The sequence below is a fragment of the Rhinoderma darwinii genome, chromosome 3, assembly GCF_050947455.1.
Source record: "Rhinoderma darwinii isolate aRhiDar2 chromosome 3, aRhiDar2.hap1, whole genome shotgun sequence".
Taxonomy (NCBI): domain Eukaryota; kingdom Metazoa; phylum Chordata; class Amphibia; order Anura; family Rhinodermatidae; genus Rhinoderma; species Rhinoderma darwinii.
In genome coordinates, this window is record NC_134689.1 from 155,112,001 (window position 1) to 155,136,793 (window position 24,793).

A 24,793-nucleotide genomic window follows, 5' to 3' on the forward strand; every position below is an offset into this window, starting at 1 on the left:
TGTGAACCGCAGTCGAGCAGTTTTCTTTACACCGGCCACATGGACCTAAGAAATCTGAGTCACAAAATTACTTATTGACTTTTATGGGAGAGTGTTGTAGGCATGCTCAGGAACAAGTGCAAAAAAATACTACGCAGGGTGGAAGAGGAGGGCCAGTGTGTGAAAACAATACATTCCCTTTAATGGTCAATATCGGCAACAGCATCTAAGGTGTTTGATAGAGTTAGGGGGCTCCCTTTGTCAGATCATCGACCCCCTGTGACAAGATCGCGGGGCACCGATGAGTTACAATGGCAGCAGAGGGCCTAAAAAAGCCCCCAGGTCTGCTATTGGCATCTGCTTATAGGTTGTCTGTCAGTGTAACACTTATTTAGTATCACCGTATTTGCACGAACCTGTAGAACAAAGTTAACTTGTTATTTTTACCACATGGTAAACAGCAGGACAAAACCTCAAAAAACTGCTGGTATTTTGGCATTTCCCTCGTCTCCCCCTAAAAAAAAATTATCAATAAATGATATTTACCATAAAACAGTGACATCTTGGGAAGAGACGATAAAAAAAAAATGCTCAGTCCTTAAAGGGAACCTGTCACCAGCATTTTAGCTATAAAGCCAGCAATACCTGGTGAAAGTGGGTGAAAAATCATTGTCATCTAAGCTATAAATATGTTCTAAGTAAGCTCTGCAGCTTTAGTATTCCGTTTTTCAGTGGTCCCACGCCATATGCAAATGAGCAGAAAAGAGTCAAATCTTCATCTGAAAAGTCAGATTTTCATTCCTCCAGCGTCTCAGAGTGGACTCCACCTCCTTCTTTTTGATTGACAGCTCCTTAGCCAGTCAGGGCCGGACAGGTGCCGGTGGTGGGCGGGGTTAAGAAGCTGAGTCCCAGAGGGAAAACTAATTACCATAAAAGGCGGGAAAAGTTTAAACGACTACATTTACTGACAGAGGAGGACTTCAGGAAAGAAGAGAACAGGAACGAACTCTGGACAGCTGTGGCCATTGAGGGGTCAGGCGAGTTTAACAGGTAAGATGTTGAGGACAGGATCCCTTTAAAGAGTGACTGCACTTTCAAATACGTTTCATATGTCATAGAGACATTCGTTTTGATCAGTGGAGATCTGGATGCTGAAACCCCAACCGTCACTGAAACAAAAGTGCAGAAGTGATCAGCTAAGCGCTTTGCACCTACAGGTGTGATCAGCGCTCTTTGTCAGCTTACATAGAACGTCACCGATCCAAACTTTTCTTATGTTTCTGACATATCAAAAGTTGATGAAAGTGCAGATACTATTACTGCAATCATTTCTATTGGGATTTCTTACTCAACAGTAAGATGTTGACACCTGTAATTCCAGCTAAAAATGAAGAGTAAGGCCTCATGCACACGACTGTGTTTGGTCCGCGATATATGGACCGTACGTCGGCCGTATTTTCTGGACTGACCACAGCTCAGGGAGCCGGGCTCCTAGCATCATATGATGCCAGGAATCCTTGCCTCCCCACGGAAATACTGCCCCGTACTGTAATCAGGTTTTCAGTATAGGACAGTATTTCCGCAGGGAGGCATTGCGGTTACATCCTGGTGGTTTTTTATTCCCTTTCAGAACATCCACTTAATTTGTTTAGTGCTGGTGAGAAAAAGACATTTTTAGTTTGTAGATTCTTAATTTTGCTGGCCTTCACAATAGCAAAAACCACTCCGCCACTGCCACCTGTGTACAAGAGGATTCGGGCAGTGGGACTGAGCTACTAAGCATGTGTGCGAGCACCAGCTATGACGTTCTGAGTTTGATTAAAACAATCAAACACCAGGGGGCACCATATATCTGGAAACAAGAGCATCTTTTCTTTTTAAAACCGTTCCAATTGAGAAATTGTTATGTTCTGCATGCTCCAACATAGAAATGTAATACTGATTCGTGCAATATCCCTTTAACCCAATAAGTTATACCCTCACTAACTGCAACTCCTGAACTAAAAATGATTTTATTTATATCCTACATAAAAGGAAATAAATAGTCTAGATTCACAAACACGCAATATTGGTAGCACTTTGCACCACATGGTGCCAACCCTTTATTTAAAGTGCCTGTATCTTATGACAGAAGCACGTTGATGCAAATAGCTTGTATTAACTCATGCAGATATTAACCATTGACAAATCTGCTTAAAGAGGCTCTGTCACCAGAATAAAAATGCCCTATCTCCTACATCAGTTTATCGGCGCTGGAATGTAGTTACTAGCAATGTGTTTTTATTTTAAAAACGATGTTTTTTAACAAAGTTATGGCGTTTAGAACATTTATGCGAATGAGGTCCTTAATGCCCAACTGGGCGTTCTTTAATTTTCAACCAAGTGGGCGTATGACAAAGAGGTGTATGACGCTGGCCAATCCGCATCATATACCTCTCTGCCTTACACCCAAGCTAGATTCACTGAGCAGCGTGATCTCGCGAGACCGCTCTGTGACGTCACTTCCGCCCACAGGTCCTTCATCCCTGCGTCTGAAGACAACATCTTTTGTCTCCCTCCAGGCTGCTGCTGCTGCTACTACCGATCCGACGACTGGGACTTCTCATCGGCCTGGAGGGAGACAAAAGATGTTGTCTTCAGACGCAGGGATGAAGGACCTGTGGGCGGAAGTGACGTCACAGAGCGGTCTCGCGAGATCACGCTGCTCAGTGAATCTAGCTTGGGTGTAAGACAGAGGTGTATGATGCGGATTGGCCAGCGTCATACACCTCTTTGTCATACACCCACTTGGTTGAAAATTTAAGGCCCTTATTTGCATAAATGTTCTAAACGCCATACCTTTGTTAAAAAACATTGTTTTTAAAATAAAAACACATTGCTAGTAACTACATTCCAGCGCCGATAAACTGATGTAGGAGATAGGGCATTTTTATTCTGGTGACAGAGCCTCTTTAACTGATATTCCTCAAAAAAGCGAAAGGCTAAGTACAACCTCCTCTCCTCCTTCTATATGTTACTTACCTGATAACCGACTTGGTTCTTTGCCCTCATCCATGCACCATCCTTGTATTTATATTCTGAAGGTGATAAAAAGTTTGCAGAATATTCTGTTTTTGCTTTCCTGAAATGCAAGAAATCATTATCACAAATATTTTCGATATTGGACTGTTTTATATATTTAAAATATAAAAAACAGTCATTTTTATGGGGGAAGCAAGTCAGTGTGACACAGTATATACATTTGTTGTTACGATGTCTGTAGCCATATATGTATGTACAATGCTTACCCTCTTAATTGGTCTTATACTTATGCCACTGCTATACTTTTCATAAATGTACATAGGGAGACTTAAATAGATAGTTGAACATTTTCACAAGCTGACACTTTTCTCATTCCCTCCCAGTGATGACACACAAGTGAAGATGCATTTACATGAACAGCCAATAAGTGATCACAAATCAGAATATAAATTCAAATCAATTTTCACTTAGGCCTTGTTCACACAGAGCAGATTTGATGCAGATTTTGCATGCATTTTTTATGCCAAAACTAGAATTGGATCCGGAAACAAACATTTAAGGTCTTCCTTTATATATTTCTTGTGTTCGGATTCGCTAAAAAAAATGCATGCAAAATATGCAGCGCGGTGTGAACAAGGCCTTAAGGTGGAGGAATGGCCACTCTCCATTAGAGCAAATGTGAGATTAGTTAAGTACTTCAGGCATTAAAATGCATCATCCCTTTATATACTTGTAGAATGAAAATGACTCATACCTAGAATACCTGGGAGTTTTGAGTAGTTTAAGATATTTTTCTTTGCGAATCCTTCTATTAATTATTTCTTCTTGTTCTTTCTCAGACGTATCCATGAGCGCAATGCCAGTTTCAACTGTACTGATGTCTTTCTTTTTATCCTAAACAAAATGATTAATATATTATGTCTAAGGATAAATTACAATAACACGGAAAAACATGTCACAAGATTTGTATTTTTAACCATTAATGACTATGGAACTACGAGTCCAAATTCAATTCTGTTAGTCCCCATGCACACGGCCGTAAAAATCATCTGCAATTGCAGACCGTAATCGCAGTCCGCAATTACGGACCTATTCACTTCTATTGACTATGGACACCTTCCCGTATATTTGCATGTCTTTTGCTTTTTACGGGCCGTGCTCCCATACTTTATATGGGAGCACGACCCGCAAATGCAGGTGGTTGCCCGCGGCCGTCGGCGGCGGGCCGTGATTACGGGCACGGCCATGTGCATGGGGCCTTAGTCCAAATATTTTACACATTATTTCACGCTGGAACTGAACCTATGTCATGAAAGACTAGGGCTTATAGACAGCAGCCAATGAGAGCAGCAGTAAAAATGCATAAGAGGGGGAGAAACCAGCCAACACTGAAGAAACATAAATGGCAGGTAAGTCTGTGTTCACACACCGTTAGTGAGCAATGTTCGCCGTATGTGGTGGGAAATCTCCTACAGCCTCTTATGTGTGGACCGTAAGTCACTTTCTACGCTTACTATTGGAGGAAACTAAAACAAATTGCTGTGAGTACGTCTTAAAATGAAAATAAACTGACAGAGTCAAATGATCATATACATCAGAATAAGAATATGCATCTAGCAGTCCATATATAATAAGAAATGATGGCAGTCAAGCATACATAGTCACACTTGGCAAGTCAGTGGTACGCAAACCACATAGCCGTATGGGAAAATAAAATAAAACAAATATCATTAAATCGGCAAGCAGATAAAAGTCACAAATTAATGCATTTCAAATTGCCAGCGGATATGAACCAGCCACCTCCTTCAAAGGTCCAGATAGACATGACCATGTGAATCTGTGCCACCCACCAGCATCCCCTACCCACTCCCAATCCCGGCATGTGTTAATTAGTCGGTTAAACCCTGAACTATACAGTGAATGAGATTCGATGAGCACCAACCACCCCATATCAGGTTATATTTAGCCGGCCGTCCACAATGTTTATATACCACTTTTTCAAAAGGAAGAATATCATTACTCAATTTACGCCATTGCGCCACCGTCGGCGTCCCATCCGCCATCCAACATATAGCCACCACCTTCCTTGCCATAAAAAGTGATTCCCTGAGAAAGATCCTCTCATGTACCGACCGCTGCTCCTCTGAGAGCAATCCCAGCAAACACACCTCGGGCCTGCGAGGTACCTCCCTCCCCAATACTGCCGTTAATAAGGCTACTACACCCTCCCAAAAGCTGGGAATCCACCAACAGCCCCACATTAAGTGTATAAACTCAGCCCTATCCTCCCCACATCTATGGCATTGAGAGGATGTCATCCATCCCATACGCTGTAGTCGAATTGGCGTTAAATAACATTGATGTATGATATATAGTTGCACCAGCTTATTATTAGCAGAAGGCGAAACCAACAAATGGGACCTCTAAGCCTCCTTCCAATCCTCATCAGACAGTTGTGGAATGAGTTCCCGCCATCTATCTTCAATCGCTAGGGGTTCAAGTCGCAATTTAGCAGTCAATAAATATGAGTAAATCTGAGAAACAAATCCTCTCGTGGATTAGGCACCCAAAAGTGCCACCAGGTCATAACTAGGGAAAATAGTGGAGTTCGATGGAAATTGCGTGACCAAAGCATGGTGAAGTTGTATGCAATATAACGCATCCCCATGAGGTATATTAAAAGCCGCTAGAATCTCACTCACCGACATGACAGACTTATCTACTGTAAGCATTTGTGATAGGGTATGTACCTCTCTAGAAGTCCAATAATTCTTCCCCAATAATCCGAAAAGATGGGAAAAGCTCGGATTATCCCACAAAGGAGTTTCCGCTACAACCCCCTCAATTCCCGCTAGTCCTTTAGCTTGTTGCCATACACGTCCGGCTAACCTATGCAAGGGTAACAGAGAAAGGGTGCCTAGTCATGTGGCTCCAGCACTGGCCACGAGTTTTTCAATCCCAGAACACGAGCCAAATGACACTCCGCATGAGTTGTCAGGGGGGGCCCAAGATACCAAATATCAAAGCTGACCCGCCACATAATACAAAAATACATCCGGTAACGCAGCTCCTGCTTCATCCTTAGGTCTCTGAAGAGTAGAAAGTTTAAGCCTAGATCCCCCCCCCCCCCCATACAAACGGCACAAACAGTGAGTTCACTCTCTTGAAAAAGCGTTTAGGCACAATCACATCCATGTGTTCCAAAACATACAGAAACTTAGGCAAATCACTCATCTTCAGTATGTTAATGCGGCCTGCTACCGACAGAGGCAGAATTTTCCACACTTGCAGTCTATCCCGAAGATAAGTCAACAAGGGAGCAACATTTAACTCATATGATCGAGAACTGTCCCTAGCGATAGAAGTATTTGAAGTCAGGGGTTACTCTTAAACCACAAAATTCGGATCCCCACCCACAATCGTCCCGTCTCAGGGGCATCAAATATGACTTTTGCCAATTAATCAATAAACCAGAATACCTCCCAAAGTCATTGATAATGGAAATAGCCCTAGGGAGAGTGGCATTAGGATTAGCCATAAATAGCGCCATGTCATCAGCATAAAGACCTACACGGTCCTCTCTAGATCCTATTCTAATCCCCAAATATGCAGAATCTTGTCTAATTCGAATAGCCAGAGGTCCATTGGCTAAAGAAAAAAGAAGCGGCGAAAGGGGACACCCCTGCCTCGTGCCCCTATGGAGGCAAAAGGAAGGGGACAGTACCTCGTTCACCAACACTTGCGCTCTAGGAGACCGATACATCAGAGATATCCATTTAATGAACCCCTCCCCAAATCCAAAACTGCGCAGCACTGCTAGTAAATAAGGCCATTCAACCGAATCAAAAGCCTTGGCGGCGTCTAGTGGAGCCAAAGCCCAGTCTTGTTGCTCCTCCCATCCAATCTGCGACACAACCTGCACCCGTCATACATTTTCAGAGGTGGATTTGCCTGGAATAAATCCACACGGATCTGGATGAATGACCTCCTTGATCACCGTACATAGCCGGTTATGGGAGTACTTCTTTAACCCTTTCATCACCAAGATTTATTGATGCCCCGTGTCCAGGTCAAATTTTCCATTTCTGATCTGCACTTCTTTAACCCTTTTAGGACCAAGGGCCATTGATGCCCTTGTGTCCAGGTCAAATTTCCATTTTTGATATGCACTTCTTTAAAGAGGCTCAGATTATCAAATCCCTATCTCCTATTGAATGTGATGGGCGCTGCAATGTAGATAACAGCAAAGTTTTTTTGCTTTTTTTTAAAAACGATAATTTTTGCCCAAGTTATGAGCAATTTTATATTTATGGAAATGAGCTTTTCAATGGCCAACTGGGCATGTTTTCTCGTTTTACCAACTGGGCGTGTATTGTGTTTTTACCAATTGGGCGTGTATTGTGTTTTTACCAACTGCCCGTTGTGAATAGAAGTATATGACGCTGACAAATCAGCATCATACACTTCTCATCGTTCCCACCCAGCTTCTTTCACAGCAGACACAGAGTGACGTCACCCACAGGTCCTTCAACCTTGTCGTCGGACAAAGAAGATACATCGGCTCCAGGCGTCCAAAAGGTTAATACGCATGTATTAGTACCCATGTAGATAGTGCCACAATACCCCTGTAAATAGTGCCACATTGCCCACTGTAGATAGTGCCACAGTGCCCACATAGATAGTGCCACAGTGCCCCCATAGTGCCAGTTTCCACTGTAGTGCCCTACATAGTGCCACAGTTCCCACTGTAGATAGTGCTCACATAGTGCCACACAGTGCCCATGTAGTTAGCGCCAGTGTCCCCTGAAGGTAGTGCCCACATAGTGCCACAGCGTCCATGTAGATAGTGCCACAACACCTGTAGATAGTGCCACCCCCCTATAGATAGTGCCACATCCCCTGTATATAGCAACATCCCCCCGTCGATTGCACCATACCCCCTTTAGATACCACCCCCCCATGTAGATAGCACTAGACCCCCCCCTGTAGATAGCGCCACCTAAGCTCCCTCTAGGAGCGGAATCCCCGGTAAGAACGCTCTGACCAGGGATTACACTCCTAGAGGGAGCCTCTGACGTCTCTTTCCATATATGGACATTGATGTCAGGGTCTTCGTCTAAGAGCGGAATCCCCGGCCAGAGCAGTCTGACCGGGGATTCCGCTCCTAGTGGGAGCTTAGGTGCCGCTATCTACAGGGGGGTTGCATGTGGCGCTATCTACAGGGGGGTGTATTCCAGGGCTCTCAAAGCCCCGGCAGACCTGAGAGTGCGGCGGTGCTCACACTGAAGCAGCACTGCAGTAATTAAACCCCGTTCCATGCTGCCCACTTATATATACACGTGACAACTACACGGGGCATTAGCAGTTGGAACGTATATAGCCGTATGGCTGACGTGAAGGGGTTATGTAATACGTACGTCATAACTTTAAAGGAGTACTCTAGTTGAAATATTTAGGGTGCAGAACTCATTTTAAGAGAGCAATGAAATGTCCTTACATCCTGATTTTGCGGCTGTGTAGGTGTGATCTCTAATTTGCACATATAGGGGTCAGGTTTTTTTTTTGCTAAAGGGGTGATAAGAAGTGCAGTTGATTATGTATTCACCTCTTGCACCTAATCAGGCCACTTGTCGAATTTATTAGTGTTAAGCGGTATCTGTATTAGTGGGTCAAGTAATTTACACCAAGCACTTGCACCACACGTGTAACTGCATTTTACACGATTCTAATGCCAGTTCATACATAGTCTTTAGCATAAACCCCTATGGCCACTTATTTGGCTAAACCTACTATAGAGATAAAAATTGTCACTACAGAAGAATATACCATACATTTCTGACCGATATTTAATCCTATCATGCAAAATCAGTTGCACCAATAAATGTAGATAGCACAGTTACATGCAAAGTTGCATGAAGGGGTGTCTTTTTCAACCTATGTACACTACCGTTCAAAAGTTTGGGGTCACCCAGACAATTTTGTGTTTTCCATGAAAACTCACACTTATATTTATCACATGAGTTGCAAAATGACTAGAAAATATAGTCAAGACATTGACAAGGTTAGAAATAATGATTTTTATTTGAAATAATAATTTTCTCCTTCAAACTTTGCTTTCGTCAAAGAATGCTCCAATTGCAGCAATTACAGCATTGCAGACCTTTGGCATTCTAGCTGTTAATTTGCTGAGGTAATCGGGAGAAATGTCACCCCATGCTTCCAGAAGCCCCTCCCACAAGTTGGATTGGCTTGATGGGCACTTCTTGCGTACCATACGGTCAAGCTGCTCCCACAACAGCTCTATGGGATTGAGATCTGGTGACTGCGCTGGCCACTCCATTACAGATAGAATACCAGCTGCCTGCTTCTTCCCTAAATAGTTCTTGCACAATTTGGAGGTGTGCTTTGGGTCATTGTCCGGTTGTAGGATGAAATTGGCTCCAATCAAGCGCTGTCCACAGGGTATGGCATGGCGTTGCAAAATTGAGTGATAGCCTTCCTTATTCAAAATCCCTTTTACCTTGTACAAATCTCCCACTTTACCAGCACCAAAGCAACCCCAGACCATCACATTACCTCCACCATGCTTGACAGATGGCGTCAGGCACTCTTCCAGCATCTTTTCAGTTGTTCTTCGTCTCACAAATATTCTTCTGTGTGATCCAAACACCTCAAAATTCGATTTGTCTGTCCATAACACTTTTTTCCAATCTTCCTCTGTCCAATGTCTGTGTGCTTTTGCCCATATTAATCTTTTCCTTTTATTAGCCAGTCTCAGATATGGCTTTTTTTTTTGCCACTCTGCCCTGAAGGCCAGCATCCCGGAGTCGCCTCTTCACTGTAGACGTTGACACTGGCGTTTTGCGGGTACTATTTAATGAAGCTGCCAGTTGAGGACCTGTGAGGCGTCTATTTCTCAAACTAGAGACTCTAATGTACTTGTCTTGTTGCTCAGTTGTGCAGCGGGGCCTCCCACTTCTCTTTCTACTCTGGTTAGAGCCGGTTTGTGCTGTCCTCTGAAGGGAGTAGTACACACCGTTGTAGGAAATCTTCAGTTTCTTGGCAATTTCTCGAGTGGAATAGCCTTCATTTCTAAGAACAAGAATAGACTGTCGAGTTTCACATGAAAGCTCTCTTTTTCTAGCCATTTGGAGAGTTTAATCAACCCCACAAATGTAATGCTCCAGATTCTCAACTAGCTCAAAGGAAGGTCAGTTTTATAGCTCCTCTAAACAGCAAAACGGTTTACAGCGGCGCTAACATAATTGCACAAGGGTATTCAAGGGTTTTCTAATCATCCATTAGCAAACACAATGTACCATAAGAACACTGGAGTGATGGTTGCTGGAAATGGGCCTCTATACACCTATGTAGATATTGCATTAAAAACCAGACGTTTGCAGCTAGAATAGTCATTTACCACATTAACAATGTATAGAGTGTATTTCTGATTAATTTAGTGTTATCTTCCTTGAAAAAAACGGTGCTTTTCTTTCAAAAATAAGGACATTTCTAAGTGACCCTAAACTTTTGAACGGTAGTGTGTTATTAGAAGTGTAAACTAATGGGTATATTATTTACAATGTACGTAGGATCTGTTTTCTAAAAATAGGTTCGTTTTATTTCTGCAATATGACAAAAAGATGTGCAATGAAAAATATTTTTTGCATTCCTGTAGTGTTGTGGAGACATTTCCTGGAGATATGTGTGGTATGTATGAGTTTTGTAGAACCTGCACTTATTAGGAGTCCCGGGATCTACTACGCTTTAAACTATTAGATAGGATTTTACATTCTTCAGGTTATTTGCTTTCATGAAATATATAGGGTGTTGGGGTTATCCTTGTGTTTATAAGGTGTTACTTTTTTTCTACAATTGCTGCTCAAAACCAGATATGTGCATGTAGACCTAGACATAACTGGCAAGTATAAACTATGCCCATCTAGAACTTTTATTTTTAGTAGCTGCTGTGCATCCAGGGCTCTGCTGGGGTTAGACTTTTAGCCATAAACAAAGTTTTATCCATTTTTTTAAAATAAAATCTTAAGCATTGATGCAAAACTACATGAAGCGTCCATAATTGTTAAGTACTGAGTGGAATTTTTGACAATGTGCCAGGTGTCTGCTTTCAGCAAAGATTCATTTATGTCCAAACGAAAAGCATGTGAGTCCCCTGTACGACCAGACCTTTCTTCCTTACCTTCCTCTTAGGAGAATGGTGTTCTTGGTCATATTGTAAAATATGTTTGTCTTCCCAGTCTTTTCTTAACTTTGGTCCTTTTGCAGGTGGTGACCCTTTAAACTGACTTTTATACTCGGTGTCCGTCTGGACTTTAATTGTCTTAAATGGGGGAACTGATTGATTCCTGTTATGTATGACCTGATGGAGGAAATAATACCTTTGATTATGCACACGAAAACCAACTTAGCATCCATAAACGCCTCAATTTACAAATTTGCTTTCTCACACATACCATTTTTCAGTAATTTTATAGTCTCCTTAAAAAAAAAAAAAGGGAGGACATCAAATATAGCTATATTGTAACCACAACGCCCAAGCCTCAGCTTTGGATCAATATGCCTGTACCACACTACTGTATTAAATTCTCCTTTTTTTTATTTTTAACCCTTTTTAGGAAGTGTCTTCTGAAACACATGAAAAAGAACACACTCATAAACCGTGCTCAACTGGTAATGTAAAAATGCAAGATTTAGGTAAATGTTAGGGTGATTTATCTATATACCTTCGTATATGTGGGCGCTACATTAACAACAGGAAATCAATCAATATAGAGACATACCTGTTCAGCAGCAAGCAATGGTGAGTTTTCTGTAGGGCTCTTTCTTTCAAACTGCCTTCCGTACTCAGATATCTTGAGCGGATGGTGTGAAGGGGCTACATTCAAACCTGCCTTCTTCTGAAGAACCCTGTGAAACTTCACATATGACATCAATTTATCAGTCTTTATGCTGTGTATTTACAAGCAAAATTAGTATATATACTATTCACCACAAACCGTAAACTTAGAACTCGACCACTACCCTACAAACGAAGGGCTCAAGTATCAGGTCTCCTGCATCACTGTCAGGCTGTTCGCTCTGATTGGACAGCGTCACAGTGATGCAGAGTCTTTGCCTACTGAGGAGAGAAGAGTCTCCTCCTCTCTGTATCTTCACTCAAAATTAGCATATTAGGCATGAAGTAGAGAAGGGGTCGAAGCGGGACAACAGGAGGGCCAAAAAAATTACTGCGCTGGAATTGAAAGGACACCAGGAATAAGGGGAGGTATCAGGTCCTCTTTAAATAAACAAGTAGTATAAGAATGTAAATCTTAATATGCATTTACAATACAGCATCACAGAGAAAGTGAGTTCATCAGCATCTAAGATTTGTCTGTCCACATCTGCGTCGGGTCATTCCGTTGTTCTGCTCTGTACAAAGGAATACCGGAAGCAACGGTTCCAGTGCACCATGGACACCAAAGGCGGCCGATGGAACCCATTGACTTTAATGGGTTCCGTCAGCTTCTCGTCGGGGTGTCCATGGTTTTACCGGAAATAACAGTGCAGCATGCTGCGCTAATATTTCTGGTAATCTCTGCCGGATCTGTGACGGAGGCCCCTAACAGAGCCTCCAACGCAGATGTGAACAGCCCCTAAGCAATTAAGCTAATTAACAGATTTACTAAATTCTTTTCAGATCTATTTACTAAAGGGCACCAATTGTGATTTTCAATTATATGCTAGGCAACCAAACCATCTCCCTGTTGTTATTATACTTACTGTATATGTGTGTGTGTATATTATATAAATATATATATATATCACCATTTTTCACACCATTTGCCAACATGTGGTCCTAAACTCTATGTTTTATATCGTTTCATTCAAAATAGATGTAGAATGACTAAGGATTATAATACCATGTGCATTTTGAGGAACAAACAGTCATTCCCTTATTCCAATGTAAAATTAGGTTTATTTACAGCACTGAACAAATTCATAAATGTGTTTCAATAAGATGGTGAAGACAAAAATTATCAATGGCCTTGAGTCTGAAGCCTGCTATTTAGGCATCGTTGAAGGTATGCTCACACACAACAAATTTGTTGCAGACAAATCCGTTCCTTACATCTGAATGGGCTTGTTTCTGTAGCATGGGCATGGTTTCCGGAAGTCCCATTCAGATAAATGGGACAGTTACAGAAATTTCTGCAATAAATCTGTCGCACGTTAACACACCCTCATAGTATACTCTGGAGCACATAAAATAAAAGGGACTTTCAACTTCTTGGTCTTTCAAAGAGCTGGAGAATTTTCTTCCATGTGCACTCTTTTCATTCTTTCAAGAATTCTGGAACTGCTTATAAGTTACCTGATTTTCATATAAAACACATTTTAATCTGCTAACACTGATGTGAACATGACTAGTAAATACCTCATGTTAATGTATACTTTTTTTTTCTTCTTACCCCATTTGTGTCTTTTAGTTGAATTGCATCACTAGGTACTGGTGGTCTTTTGCTACCCTCCATTTCTTTGTCCTTGGGTGCACTACCATTTGCAGGCTGTATTATGGGCACTGCTGCGAGATCATCAGCAGACTGAATTCTAGGAACTGCAGAGCAGCCATTGTCAGATACCATTTTGGGTACCACTGACCGGGATCTAGATTTTTTTTGCAACCTTGGTGCCTCTGGCGTGTGTAATTTTTCTTCAACCATGGAATGCTTTTCACAATCTTGCCCTAAGTTTGAGAATTCTGCAGCTAAGCCATCATTTTCTTTCCAACTAAATGTTTTTGAAATCTGAGGATTGTAATATGGAACTCTTCTTTTTGAAGGAAAGTTGGGCTCTTTAGTGATACCTTTAGAAGGAAAGAAGGAGAATATTAAAGTAGACATGTAATCACTGAAGCACACATTTTGATAATCCAACATCTGGCATATTAAGAATAAAACAGTCATTCTACCTAAAATAATTATTAACCCAAAGACATTTTTTGTGCTCCAGCTTCCTAAAAGACTGTGTTACAAATCTGTCAATGAGTACATGGGGAAAGAAGTATACATGCATGTATCGTTCAAGTCTTTTTTTTTTTTTTTTAAAGTGATTGTCCCACGATTAAATATAAAATTTCTGTTAGATATGTAAAATTCAATTGAAATAATTAGAAAAAAAAATGCAAGAATTGGCGCACTAGATGCAGCTTCTCACCAGCGCTGGACACATCAGGTAGACGATTTCAGAGAGAATCAAAAGAACAGCAAGGGACCATAACAAGAGTGTAACAGTAATATCTAGACACAGGGAACATTTTTTTTTTATAAATCCAGTTGATAAATTGTTATGTTTTGTATGATGTAACAGAAATTTAAAGCCCTTTCCACTGCAGCCAATTTTCATTTTTTCATCTTCGTGTTTTCACCCCACCTTCCAAGAGCCATAACGTTTAGATTTTTTGGGTCGGCATAAGCATTTGAGGGCTTCTTTTATGCAGGAGGAGTTGTAGTTTTTAATGGCACCATTTAGTGAAGCAGATAATGTACTAAAATAACTTAAAAACATGTTTTTTTAGGATTAACCCGTTAGTGACCGGCCCATCGTGTTTCTACGTCGGTCACTAACGGGCCTTATTACGATGCCATAGACTTTTTACGTCGCGGCATCGGAATAAGTAAACAGAGCAGGGAGCTGTCAAATCTCCCTGCTCTCAGCTGACTGAGGCAGCTGAGGGCTGGGAGCGTCCCTGCTCTGCCGTGTGAGATCGATATTAGTATCGATCTCACACGTTTAACCCCTCAGATGCGGTGCACAATAGCGTGCACAGCATCTGAGTGGTTTTGGAGAGAGGGAGGGAACTCCCTCTCATCCCACCGACACCCGGCGATACGATCGCCGAGTGTCTGTGTCTCCAATGGCAGCCGGGGGTCTAATAAAAGGCCCCCAGGTCTGCCTGGAGTGAATGCCTGCTAGATCATGCCGCAGGCATGACCTAGCAGATGCCTGTCCGTGTTAAACGGACAGGCAGTAATACACTGCAATACAAAAGTATTGCAGTGTATTATAATAGCGATCGGAGAATCGCATATTATAGTCCCCTAGTGGGACTAGTAAAAAAGTGAAAAAAAAGTTGAATAAAGTTAATTTGAAAAAAAATGAAAAACCCAGCTTTTCCCCTTACAAAATGCTTTACTATTAAAAAACAAAACAAAATAAAGTTAAAAAGTTACACATATTTGGTATCGCCGCATCCGTAACGACCCCGACTATAAATCTATTACATTATTTAACCCGCACGGTGAACGCCGTAAAAAATGTAATAAAAAACTATGGAAAAATTGCTGTTTTCTGTGAATCCTGACTAAAAAAATTTGATAAAAAGTGATCAAAAAGTCGCATCTACTCCAAAAGGGTACCAATAAAAACGACAAGTCTTCCCGCAAAAAAAAAGCCCTCATACAACCGCATCGGCGAAAAATAAAAACGTTACGGCTCTTCTAATATGGAGACACAAAAACAAATAATTTTGAAAAAAAAAGCGTTTTTACTGTGTAAAAGTTGTAAAACATACAAAAACTATACAAATTTGGTATCGTTGCAATCGTAACAACCCGCTGAATAAAGTTATTGTGTTATTTATATCACACGGTAAACGGCGTAGATTTAAGACGCGTAAAAGAGTGGCAAAATTTCAGGTTTTTTTCTATTTCCCCCCAAATAAAAGTTAATCAATAAATAACATGTCCCCCAAAATGGTGCTATTAAAAAATACAACTTGTCCCGCAAAAAACAAGACCTTATACAGCTATGTCGACGCAAAAATAAAAAAAAGTTATAGCTCTTGGAATGCGACGATGGAAAAACGAAAAAAAATGGCTTGGTCATTAAGGTTTAAAATAGGATGGTCATTAAGGGGTTAAATAAAATTAAAAAAAAAAAAGAAATTCTGGCATTGCTTTTTTTTTAAATTTAGATTTACATTCGCCGTGCGGTAAAGATGACATGTTAACGTTATTCTGTGGGTAATGACGATTACGGTGATACCAAATTGATATAATTTCCTATAGGGTATTACTGCTTTTACAAAATGAAATCAATTTGTAAAAACAAAAATGAGTTTTGTGCTATTATATTCTGAGACACATACTGTAACTTATTTTATTTTCCCGTTGATGGGGCTATGCGAAGGTGTGTTTGTTTTTGCGGGTGGGCTGTAGTTTCTATAGGTACCATTTTTGAGTGCATACGATTTTTACCTTTTACCATGAGGTATAATTAAAGTTATATTTTAATAGTTTGAATAGTTACGGACGTGGTATGACCATTTTTTTTTTGTTTCGATTATTTTACATAAAAAATGTGAAAAGATTTTTCTTTCCATTTAATTTATGTTTTAAAAATATATATATTCTTGAAAATGTTATCAAACCTCTATTAATTTTTTTTTTAGTACCACTAGATCATTTATTTACTTGGATAGTACACTGTAATACTTATATATTGCAGTGTATTGTCCTTTTAGTGTTCTCCTATTTAGCCCTGCCTCTGGCTTAATAGGAGTACTAAGATAAAAGACCAAGGGGCCTTCATTATCATCATGAACACTGTGCCCCTTGGATCTACAGTTCCAAGAGTAGCACTTAGGCCAGGATCACACACATAGATTTGATGCAATTTTTGTGGCAGTTCTTGGCTCAGTTTTTTTTAGCCAAACATAAAAGTTGAAACAAAGGAAAGGAGGTGCATCAGTCTGTTCTTTATACCTTTCCGTCCATTTGGATCCGCTTCTGGCTTTGGCTCAAAAATCTGCTACGAAAACTGCACGAAAACTGTGTGTTATCCTGGCTTAAAGGTGGTGTTACAGGGGCAGACATTGGCCCGTGTATACCACAATACAGCTTGTCGATTGGCGCTCGTTTGCTCCATTCAAACAAAGCAATAATCGTTAGTATGGGGACAAACAATTGCTACTACCTTTTTACACAGGAAGATGTGCTGCCGACTAGCGACCATTTTTTTTTTGCCGCGTAAAAGCTGGAAACAGCCGATGAATAAACGTTTGCTTGTTCATCAACTGATCTTTTACTTGTTTACACCGAGCCTGATCGGGAATGAGAATTTGTATGACCACCCTATCATTGGCCAGTGTAAGATGACCATAAGGGACCAAGCTTTGACACAGTCGGGTAAATAAGTGAACGTAATTTTCAAAAATCTCCTTCACACACTGTGAGACACAGGCAGGCAGTTCCTAACACACTTCCTAGAACTGGTCTTAATAAAAATAGTATCTAGTAGCTCTTAGGAATGCTACTGAAATTTGAAAGCGTACCTTTTCAAGTGACTCTTCAGAATAAACGGTCATGTGAGGAATAACACTATTTCTGGCCATTATATGACTTGTATTCTGTATTTTTTAGCAGTTTTCCCCTCTGAAAGCACTCTTGCTAATTCTCAGTTTTCTCTGAGCTAGTGGGCAGAGCCTAACTGCTATCATGTCTGCCATACACTACACACACAGAGCAGAAGACACCCTGCTCTCCTATGTCTATCTATTACATATATATAGAAACTGCAGCAGCATAAAGGACATCATACAGCCGTAATGAGCAGTCTAGCTGAGAATACAGCACTGGGGTAACATATAACACTTACCAGCAGCCTGTGTCTCTTCTCTCTCTCTGGTCCTGCTCTCTCATGCTACTCCCCTCTCTGTAGACTTCTATGAGCAGTGTGTCTTTGTGTCTCTCTCTCTCTGCTCCCTCTTCTTGCTCCCCCCTCCCATCTCCATAGACTTCTATGGGCAGCATCTGTGTTTCTCGCTCTTTCCCTGCTCCCTCCTACTGCTCCCCCTTAACATAGACTTCTATTTGCAGCAGCTTCTGTGTCTCTCTTTGCTCCCCCTTCCCCTCTTCATATATTTGTATGGGCAGGCAGATAAGACACCTCCCCCACTTCCTGCAGCCCATCTGATCTGCTCTGTAACTAGGGATGGATTTTGCTTGACAACAGGGGTGGCCAGCAGATTACAGTAAGAGAGACACCTAGTGGCAGTAACTTAAAACAGAATTTACATGGATAAAACAACTGCATTTTAACAGTAATTAAATTACAAAGTTGATCTATATCAGGTATACTATTAGATTAGCATAATGTGTTTGAAAAGTTAGTGTCAATTTAAGGGTAGTATGTGCTAAAAATACTTTGCAGAAAGCCATAGCCCCTGACACAAAGAAAAATGGTATTCCAGTCAACTAAACTTTTAAAGAGAACCTTTCACTAGCCCAAACATGTGCAGCTGAGTGCACCATGTTATAGGCACTGCTGCCCAGACCCTGGGGCACTTTAAACTACCTGTCTAGCCTCCTCCGTTTTTGAGATATCGGTGCCATTATATTTGGCGCCCAATATGTAAATGACCCCCTGAACTGTCAGTGGGGCGTTTCTTTTTATAGAAAGGGTAGGGTGTGAGATACTTAGCACTCTGACACTGTCCAATCAGCTATGGACACTGCCAGAGCGGCTTCTGTTGTGTGATCCCTCTCGCGAGATCACACAGTCTTGTCTTCACTGTCTGATAAGAGCTGGAGAGAGGAGGAGAGCTTGCATAACTAATTATCATTGCATGCCATACTTACTTTCCTCTCCGTCGAAAGATAGGACATGTCCTATCTTTCCACGTATCACAGACAGGACCCGGCCGACACACACGGCTGTGTGCACGAGGCATGATGCTTTTTAGACTGACAGAAAAACTATTTTTCTCAGAAAAAAACAAAAAACCTGATGGATCCCATTAAAGTCAATGGGATTTGTTAACCCCTTAATAACCAGGCCTGAAAAGGCCTTAATGACTTTTTTTCATTTTTGCCTCTGCTTTTCAATAGCCATAACTTTTTTATTTTTTCATTGACATGCCTAGATCAGGGCTTGTTTCATGTGGGAAATAGATTAAATGTAATTTTTCAGGTTATTACGATCGCGTAGATACCTAATACATGTACGTTTTTTGTTCTTATGTAATGTATGGGCAATAAAATATATTTTTAACAACTTTATTTTTTACTTACAATGTATTAGCATGCTAATATATTATACTGTGTCACTATGACCCAGGATGCTGTTAGTATAGTGTGCCCTAACAGCAGGCTTATAGAACAGACAGCCCTGGGGTACTTTCTAGGTTTGCAGAGGGTTCACCCAGTCTCCGATCATGTCACCAGGTTTCCGGTGACCCAATCGAAATCGGGAGTCCGTGGCGGATTTGCTACAGAGTTTACCTGCGAATATTCGCTGGTAAAATCTGCAGTGGATTACAGTACAAGACAATAAGATGAGATTGGACAAATCTCATCTGCAAGCTGCGGACATTTTCCGTACAGAAATACGAGCATACTGCGGATATTAAAATCACTTTCAATGTAGCAGGGTTGAATTTCGCAGTGAATCCGCAGCACAATATGCAGAAAAATTTGCGTGTAACACATAGATCAGCTGCGAAAATGTATGCGGTATGTGGGCTTAATCTAATGAAAATATTTGTAACTCTTCCATTTGGTTTTGAAGCAAAATATTGACCAAAATACTGTGTGAAAGTGGTTCACACTGAGTTTTTTGCAGGAGGAAAATTCCTCCTGCAAAAACTGCTCCAGACGTTTTTTGCACAGTGGTTTGACAAAAACTCGTCAAAACACTAGTCGAGGCGTTTTTTTCCTCTTTCTGATTGATTGAAATGGGGTTTTGGAGGCGGAAACCGCCTCAAGATGGGTGATGACGCTTCTTTTTAACGCGACGCGGTTTTGTTACTCGCGGTAAAAAAAACTCGTCCAACCCCCATTGAAATCAATGGGAGGCATTTTCGGGCGGTTTTTGAGGAGTTTTACAGCGCCGTTTCAGCGTAAAAAAACTCGTTAAAAAAAAACTGTGTGTGAACAGGGCCTAATAGTTGTAACTTCACACTATAACCTTTCACTAGTAAGGCTGTTTACTGGATACTATTTCTCACCAAGTTCATCAGAAGGAACGCCTGCCCATCTAGACATCTGATCTTGATCCGCGTCATAGGATCTCCACTTGAAATTCCTGTCATATTCCGATAAACCCTTGATTAAAAAAATGAATCAAATATTATTGATGAAAGTAAGGTCCACTGGTCAAAAGGTTGAATTTTTTGTAAATCTGTAGAAGTGCGTTTTGCCTACTGTTAGAGAAGTACATGTTTACTGTGGACAGAGACCTTCAACCTTAGACAATTTATCATACTAAGCAACACGTGCAACATCTGGCCACGGGGGGTACAGTAATTTACCAAAGTGGAATATGTGAATATGACACTGTGAGTATATCCTTAACTGCCATTGCATTGCTCCCGTAACTCTTATATACCTGAATGGAGAGAGCAATGCATATGCACGGCCACCTCTTTACTTTGTCTCCTCCTACATGTCTCTGCCACTGCTTGTATTGGTTTGCTAAATGGGAGTCAGTGACACTTATTTTACTTAACCCCTTAATACCGAAGGTATTTTAAACCTTAATGACCGAGCATTGAAAGAGCTATAACTTTTTTTTTTTTGCATCGACATAGCTGTATAAGGGCTTGTTTTTTGCGGGACAAGTTGTACTTTATAATAGCACAATTTTGGGGTACATTTAATGTATTGATTAACTTTTTAATAACTTTAATTTGTTTTGCGTCTTAATTTTACGCCGTTTACTGTCTGGTATAAATAACATAACTTTATTCAGCGGGTCGTTACGATTGCGGCAATACCAAATTTATATGGATTTATCTTTTCCTACTTTTATACAGTAAAAACAAATTTTTTCCAAAATTATTTGTTTTTGTGTCTCCATATTTTAAGAGCCATAACTTTTTTATTTTTTGACCGATGCAGCTGTATGAGGGCTTTTTTTTTTTTTGCAGGACGACTTGTAGTTTGTATTGGTACCATTTTGGAGTAGATGCGACGGTTTGATCACTTTTTATCAAATTCTTTTGAAGGCAGGATAAACAGCAAACAGCAATTCTGGCGTTGTTTTTTATTATACTTTTTACGGCGTTCACCGTGCAGGTTAAATAATGTAAGCATTTTAGAGTTGGGATTGTTACGGACGCGGCGATACCAAATATGAGCAACTTTTTACTTTTTTTCATAAAGTATTTTGTAAGGGGAAAAAGTGGTTTTTTTTTGTTTTTTTTTTACTTGAGACATTTATTTATTTCAAACTTTATTTAACTTTTTTTTTACTTTATTTTTAGTCCCACTGTGGGACTTTACTGTGCAGACTTCTGATCGCTATTATAATACACTGCAATACTTCTGTATTGCAGTGTATTATTGCCGGTCAGTGTAAAACTGACAGGCACCTGTTAGGTCATGCCTCTGGCATGGCCTAACAGGCAATTACTAAAGGCAGACCTGGGGGCCTTTGTTAGGCCCCCAGGCTGCTATAGAACCCATCGGCACCCCCGCGATGCATGTGGGAATGCCAGTGGGATGAGAGAGGGAGCCCCCTCCCGCTATTCAGCACTGCATCTGAGGGGTTAAATATGATCAGAGAACACTGCTAGTGGTCTCCGATCGTTGCCCTGAAGCCCGAGGCTGTTACTAACAGCCTGGGTTCAGCAGCACCCCGCACGATGCGGGGAAAGTTCTTCTGAAATGCTGACGTGGAAACGCGTCGCTTCGGAAGAACTACCCTGAACGGCCGACGTAAAAACACTATACACCGGTCCTTAAGGGGTTAAAGAGAACCCTTCACCTGCCCATACATGTGCAGCATGTAATGGGGAGGGCTACACAAACACTGTCTCACTTTACGTTTTTTTTTTTCCTATCTTCCTCCGTTATTTACATATCGGTGCTGTTATATTTGGCGCCCGATATGTAAATAAGTCCCTGAACTGTCAATGGGGCGTTTCTATCTAGCTAAATGGCAAGGGGGCGTGATGTCTTCACTGACACTGTCCAATCAGCTACGAACAGTGTCAGGGCGGCTTGCACGGTGTTCCCTCCTGCGAGGACACACAGACTGGTGGTTCTGCAGAGAGCGCTCTCTCAGTCTGTGTTTTCGCGGGAGGGAACACAGCGCAAGCCGCCCTGACACGGTCCATAGCTGATTGGACAGTGTCAGAGCGAAGACATCACGCCCCCTTGCAATTTAGCTAGATAGAAACGCCCCATTGACGGTTTAGGGGCTTATTTACATATCAGGCACCAAATATAACGGCACCGATATGTAAATAACGGAGGAAGATAGGAAAATTATTTCTATTGGGACAGGGTTTGTGCAGCCCTCCCCATTACATGCTGCACTCAGCTACACATGTATGGGGAGGTGAAAGGTTCTCTTTAAAGATGAGGAACCCAGAGGCATGATCCCTACCTGTCAGACATTTATGGCATATCCTGTGAATATACCATAAATATCTGAAGTGAAAAAAGTTTACCAAAAGTTTTGCTCTCCTCATATCCTTCATTTTAAATTGCGTTTTTCCAATGTGTTTTGTAAAGCAATGTAGACATAAAAAAATCCAGAAAGCTGTGGGTGCTCGTAAATCCTCCTGAACTTGATCCTGTGTCGACAGCAGGTTGTAGAAACAAAAATAGTGTGTAGAAAAGGCAGATCCAGCACTCAAATATAAAAAATTCGATTTTTATTGGGTCATTTTTAAAAGGCAAGCTATGATTAAGGACCCCAGTGGTCTGAAACGCGTAAGCGTGGTCCCGGGATTATTGTTTTATCCCAAATTTTTTTTTAAATTACCCAATAAAAATCGAATTTTTTATATTTGAGTGCTGGATCTGCCTTTTCTACACACTATTTTTGTTCATAAATATCTGAAGTGGGAATACCCCTTTAAAGGTTTTGTACACCTTTGAAATCATCGGTGTGATTGGTGCAACTTTCTATATTCTTTTTATTAAAAATAGTTTTAACTTTTTTTTTTAGATACAGCTGCTTTGTATCCGGTATACAGAGCAGCAGTATCTAGCGCTAAAATCTGTATCCGTCAGGTCAGCAGCACTGATGGGTTCAGTGTCAGCGTCTCCTTTGTGTCTCTAACATGTAGGATCGAGCTGTTACTGATCACATCTAAGTTCATTTTATCAGGGCTAGATCTAGTCTCTTCCCCAGACTAACTTTATAATTTACTGACTCTTCTCAGAGTGACCAGTTTCTCCTCTCTCACCGATCGCCACGTGACCTCTGACTTTACGTTTCGTCCATCCTATTGTGACGTGTCTTATGCGTCACATGGGCTAGAATCCGATAGTCCTAGTCCAGTATACAACACGTCATTAGTGACGTCTCGTTTCAAGGCCGTGTATTTTCACAGCAGGGAATACGCATGCATGATCTCATCTGTACTCTTTATTTTAGCTAGCATGGGGAGGAGCCTAATGCATGCTGCCTGGTGTGTGCAAGGCTTTATGGGACATGTAGTCCCAGCATGGAGCTCAGTAAACAAGCAATGAAAACCAACAGGGCGCCCCAGGAACCTAAGTATCGCTAATTACCTATTTTTTTTATATACAAATATTCTAATCATGTTGGCTAAAGTAGGGGAACTTGTTTATTTTATGTATTTTTTTAGGGGATCTCGGAAAACCCCTTTATTGTGTTTACTACCATCTTAAACAATGAATTGTGAAGTTCACATTGAAAGGGCAATTAAAACATCTGTTTTAGGCGGGTTTCACACAGTGTTTAGCAGTGTTTTTCATGTTTTTTTTGTTCAATAAAAACATTTGAAACACATGGTGGTTTTTCACGCAGGAAAAAAGTATGTGTAAAGGAGCCTCTGGGTGTTATGTGTACGGAGCCTGTACGGCTCCTTATTAAGGAGCCCTACATACAGAATCTGACAGAAAAAAAACTTGGTATGCCTCTATATGATATTGGAGGTTCGGATTTATACGAAGGTACAATATGGGCCCCATACATCTCTATGGAAGCCCAAGTCGCTCTATGGAAGTACAAAACTGAGCCATAATATGAGCCCTATGGCCAGATTCACATCACATCTGCCGTGCACTCTCTGTGTATACGCTGAGAAAATCACCCGACGTATACGCTCACATGCCCATAGGCTAACGTATGCCAAAAAAAGTGTGCTTTGACATAGCTTTCTACTTTTTGTATGGGCATATGTTGTCAACAAGGAATGACTGACTGCCCAATGTCACACTCAGTGATATTCTACAGAAAATTGCTGCAGGTTATACAATCATTCATGATCATTAGAATAACGGGATTGCACGACTGATCTTTGCAAGATGGTAAACAGACTTCCAGCAATCAGATTTTCACTCATTCCTATTTCCTTATTACAGTCAGTCGCACAGTGTACACAGCTCACAACTAGTAAACCGGCAGTGTGGTCCCGTCACACACAGCAGCACCTTGAATCTGACCGGCATCTTCCACGTTCTTCGCACCCCCCGATGCTTCCTCAGCGCTGGAGCTGCGGGTCGTCGGTGTCAGGGATCTGTAAACACAACAGGTTACCTTGGTAAAGCCCAGTCCGCGTCCGGGTTTCCTTGCGCATGCGCATTGGTAACGGCTCTTGGCGCAGCTGCACCAATCAGAATGCGTCTTCCTGCGTCCTCTCAGTTGCACTGTTGTCTCGGCTTTGTGTGGGGATTATCTGTGGCGTTCTTGGCTGTTTCTGTAATGGCTATCCCTAGTGACATATCTAATACCCTGTAGTAATGTCTGGCTCGTTACTCGTGAATTCCACTGAGAGAATTGTGTTGTTTTGTCTGAGGAGATAGTAAAAAAT

General features: G+C 41.2%; 1 protein-coding gene across 2 annotated transcripts in view; it reads right to left on the reverse strand.

The window, feature by feature from the left end:
• MDM1 (Mdm1 nuclear protein) overlaps positions 1–24,513 on the reverse strand; it is a 46,066-nt gene extending 21,553 nt beyond the window's left edge. For both annotated transcript variants that reach the window (XM_075856922.1, XM_075856921.1), the window contains exons 1-7: positions 24,414–24,513; positions 20,009–20,105; positions 13,473–13,867; positions 11,802–11,936; positions 11,201–11,380; positions 3,755–3,894; positions 3,001–3,100 (exon numbers count right to left, since the gene is read on the reverse strand). In XM_075856922.1, the coding sequence (XP_075713037.1) occupies positions 3,001–3,100; positions 3,755–3,894; positions 11,201–11,380; positions 11,802–11,936; positions 13,473–13,867; positions 20,009–20,105; positions 24,414–24,431 (1,065 nt within the window). In that variant the 5' untranslated portion in view covers positions 24,432–24,513. The remainder of the gene's footprint in view (positions 1–3,000; positions 3,101–3,754; positions 3,895–11,200; positions 11,381–11,801; positions 11,937–13,472; positions 13,868–20,008; positions 20,106–24,413) is intronic.
• Positions 24,514–24,793: the final 280 nt, after the last annotated feature.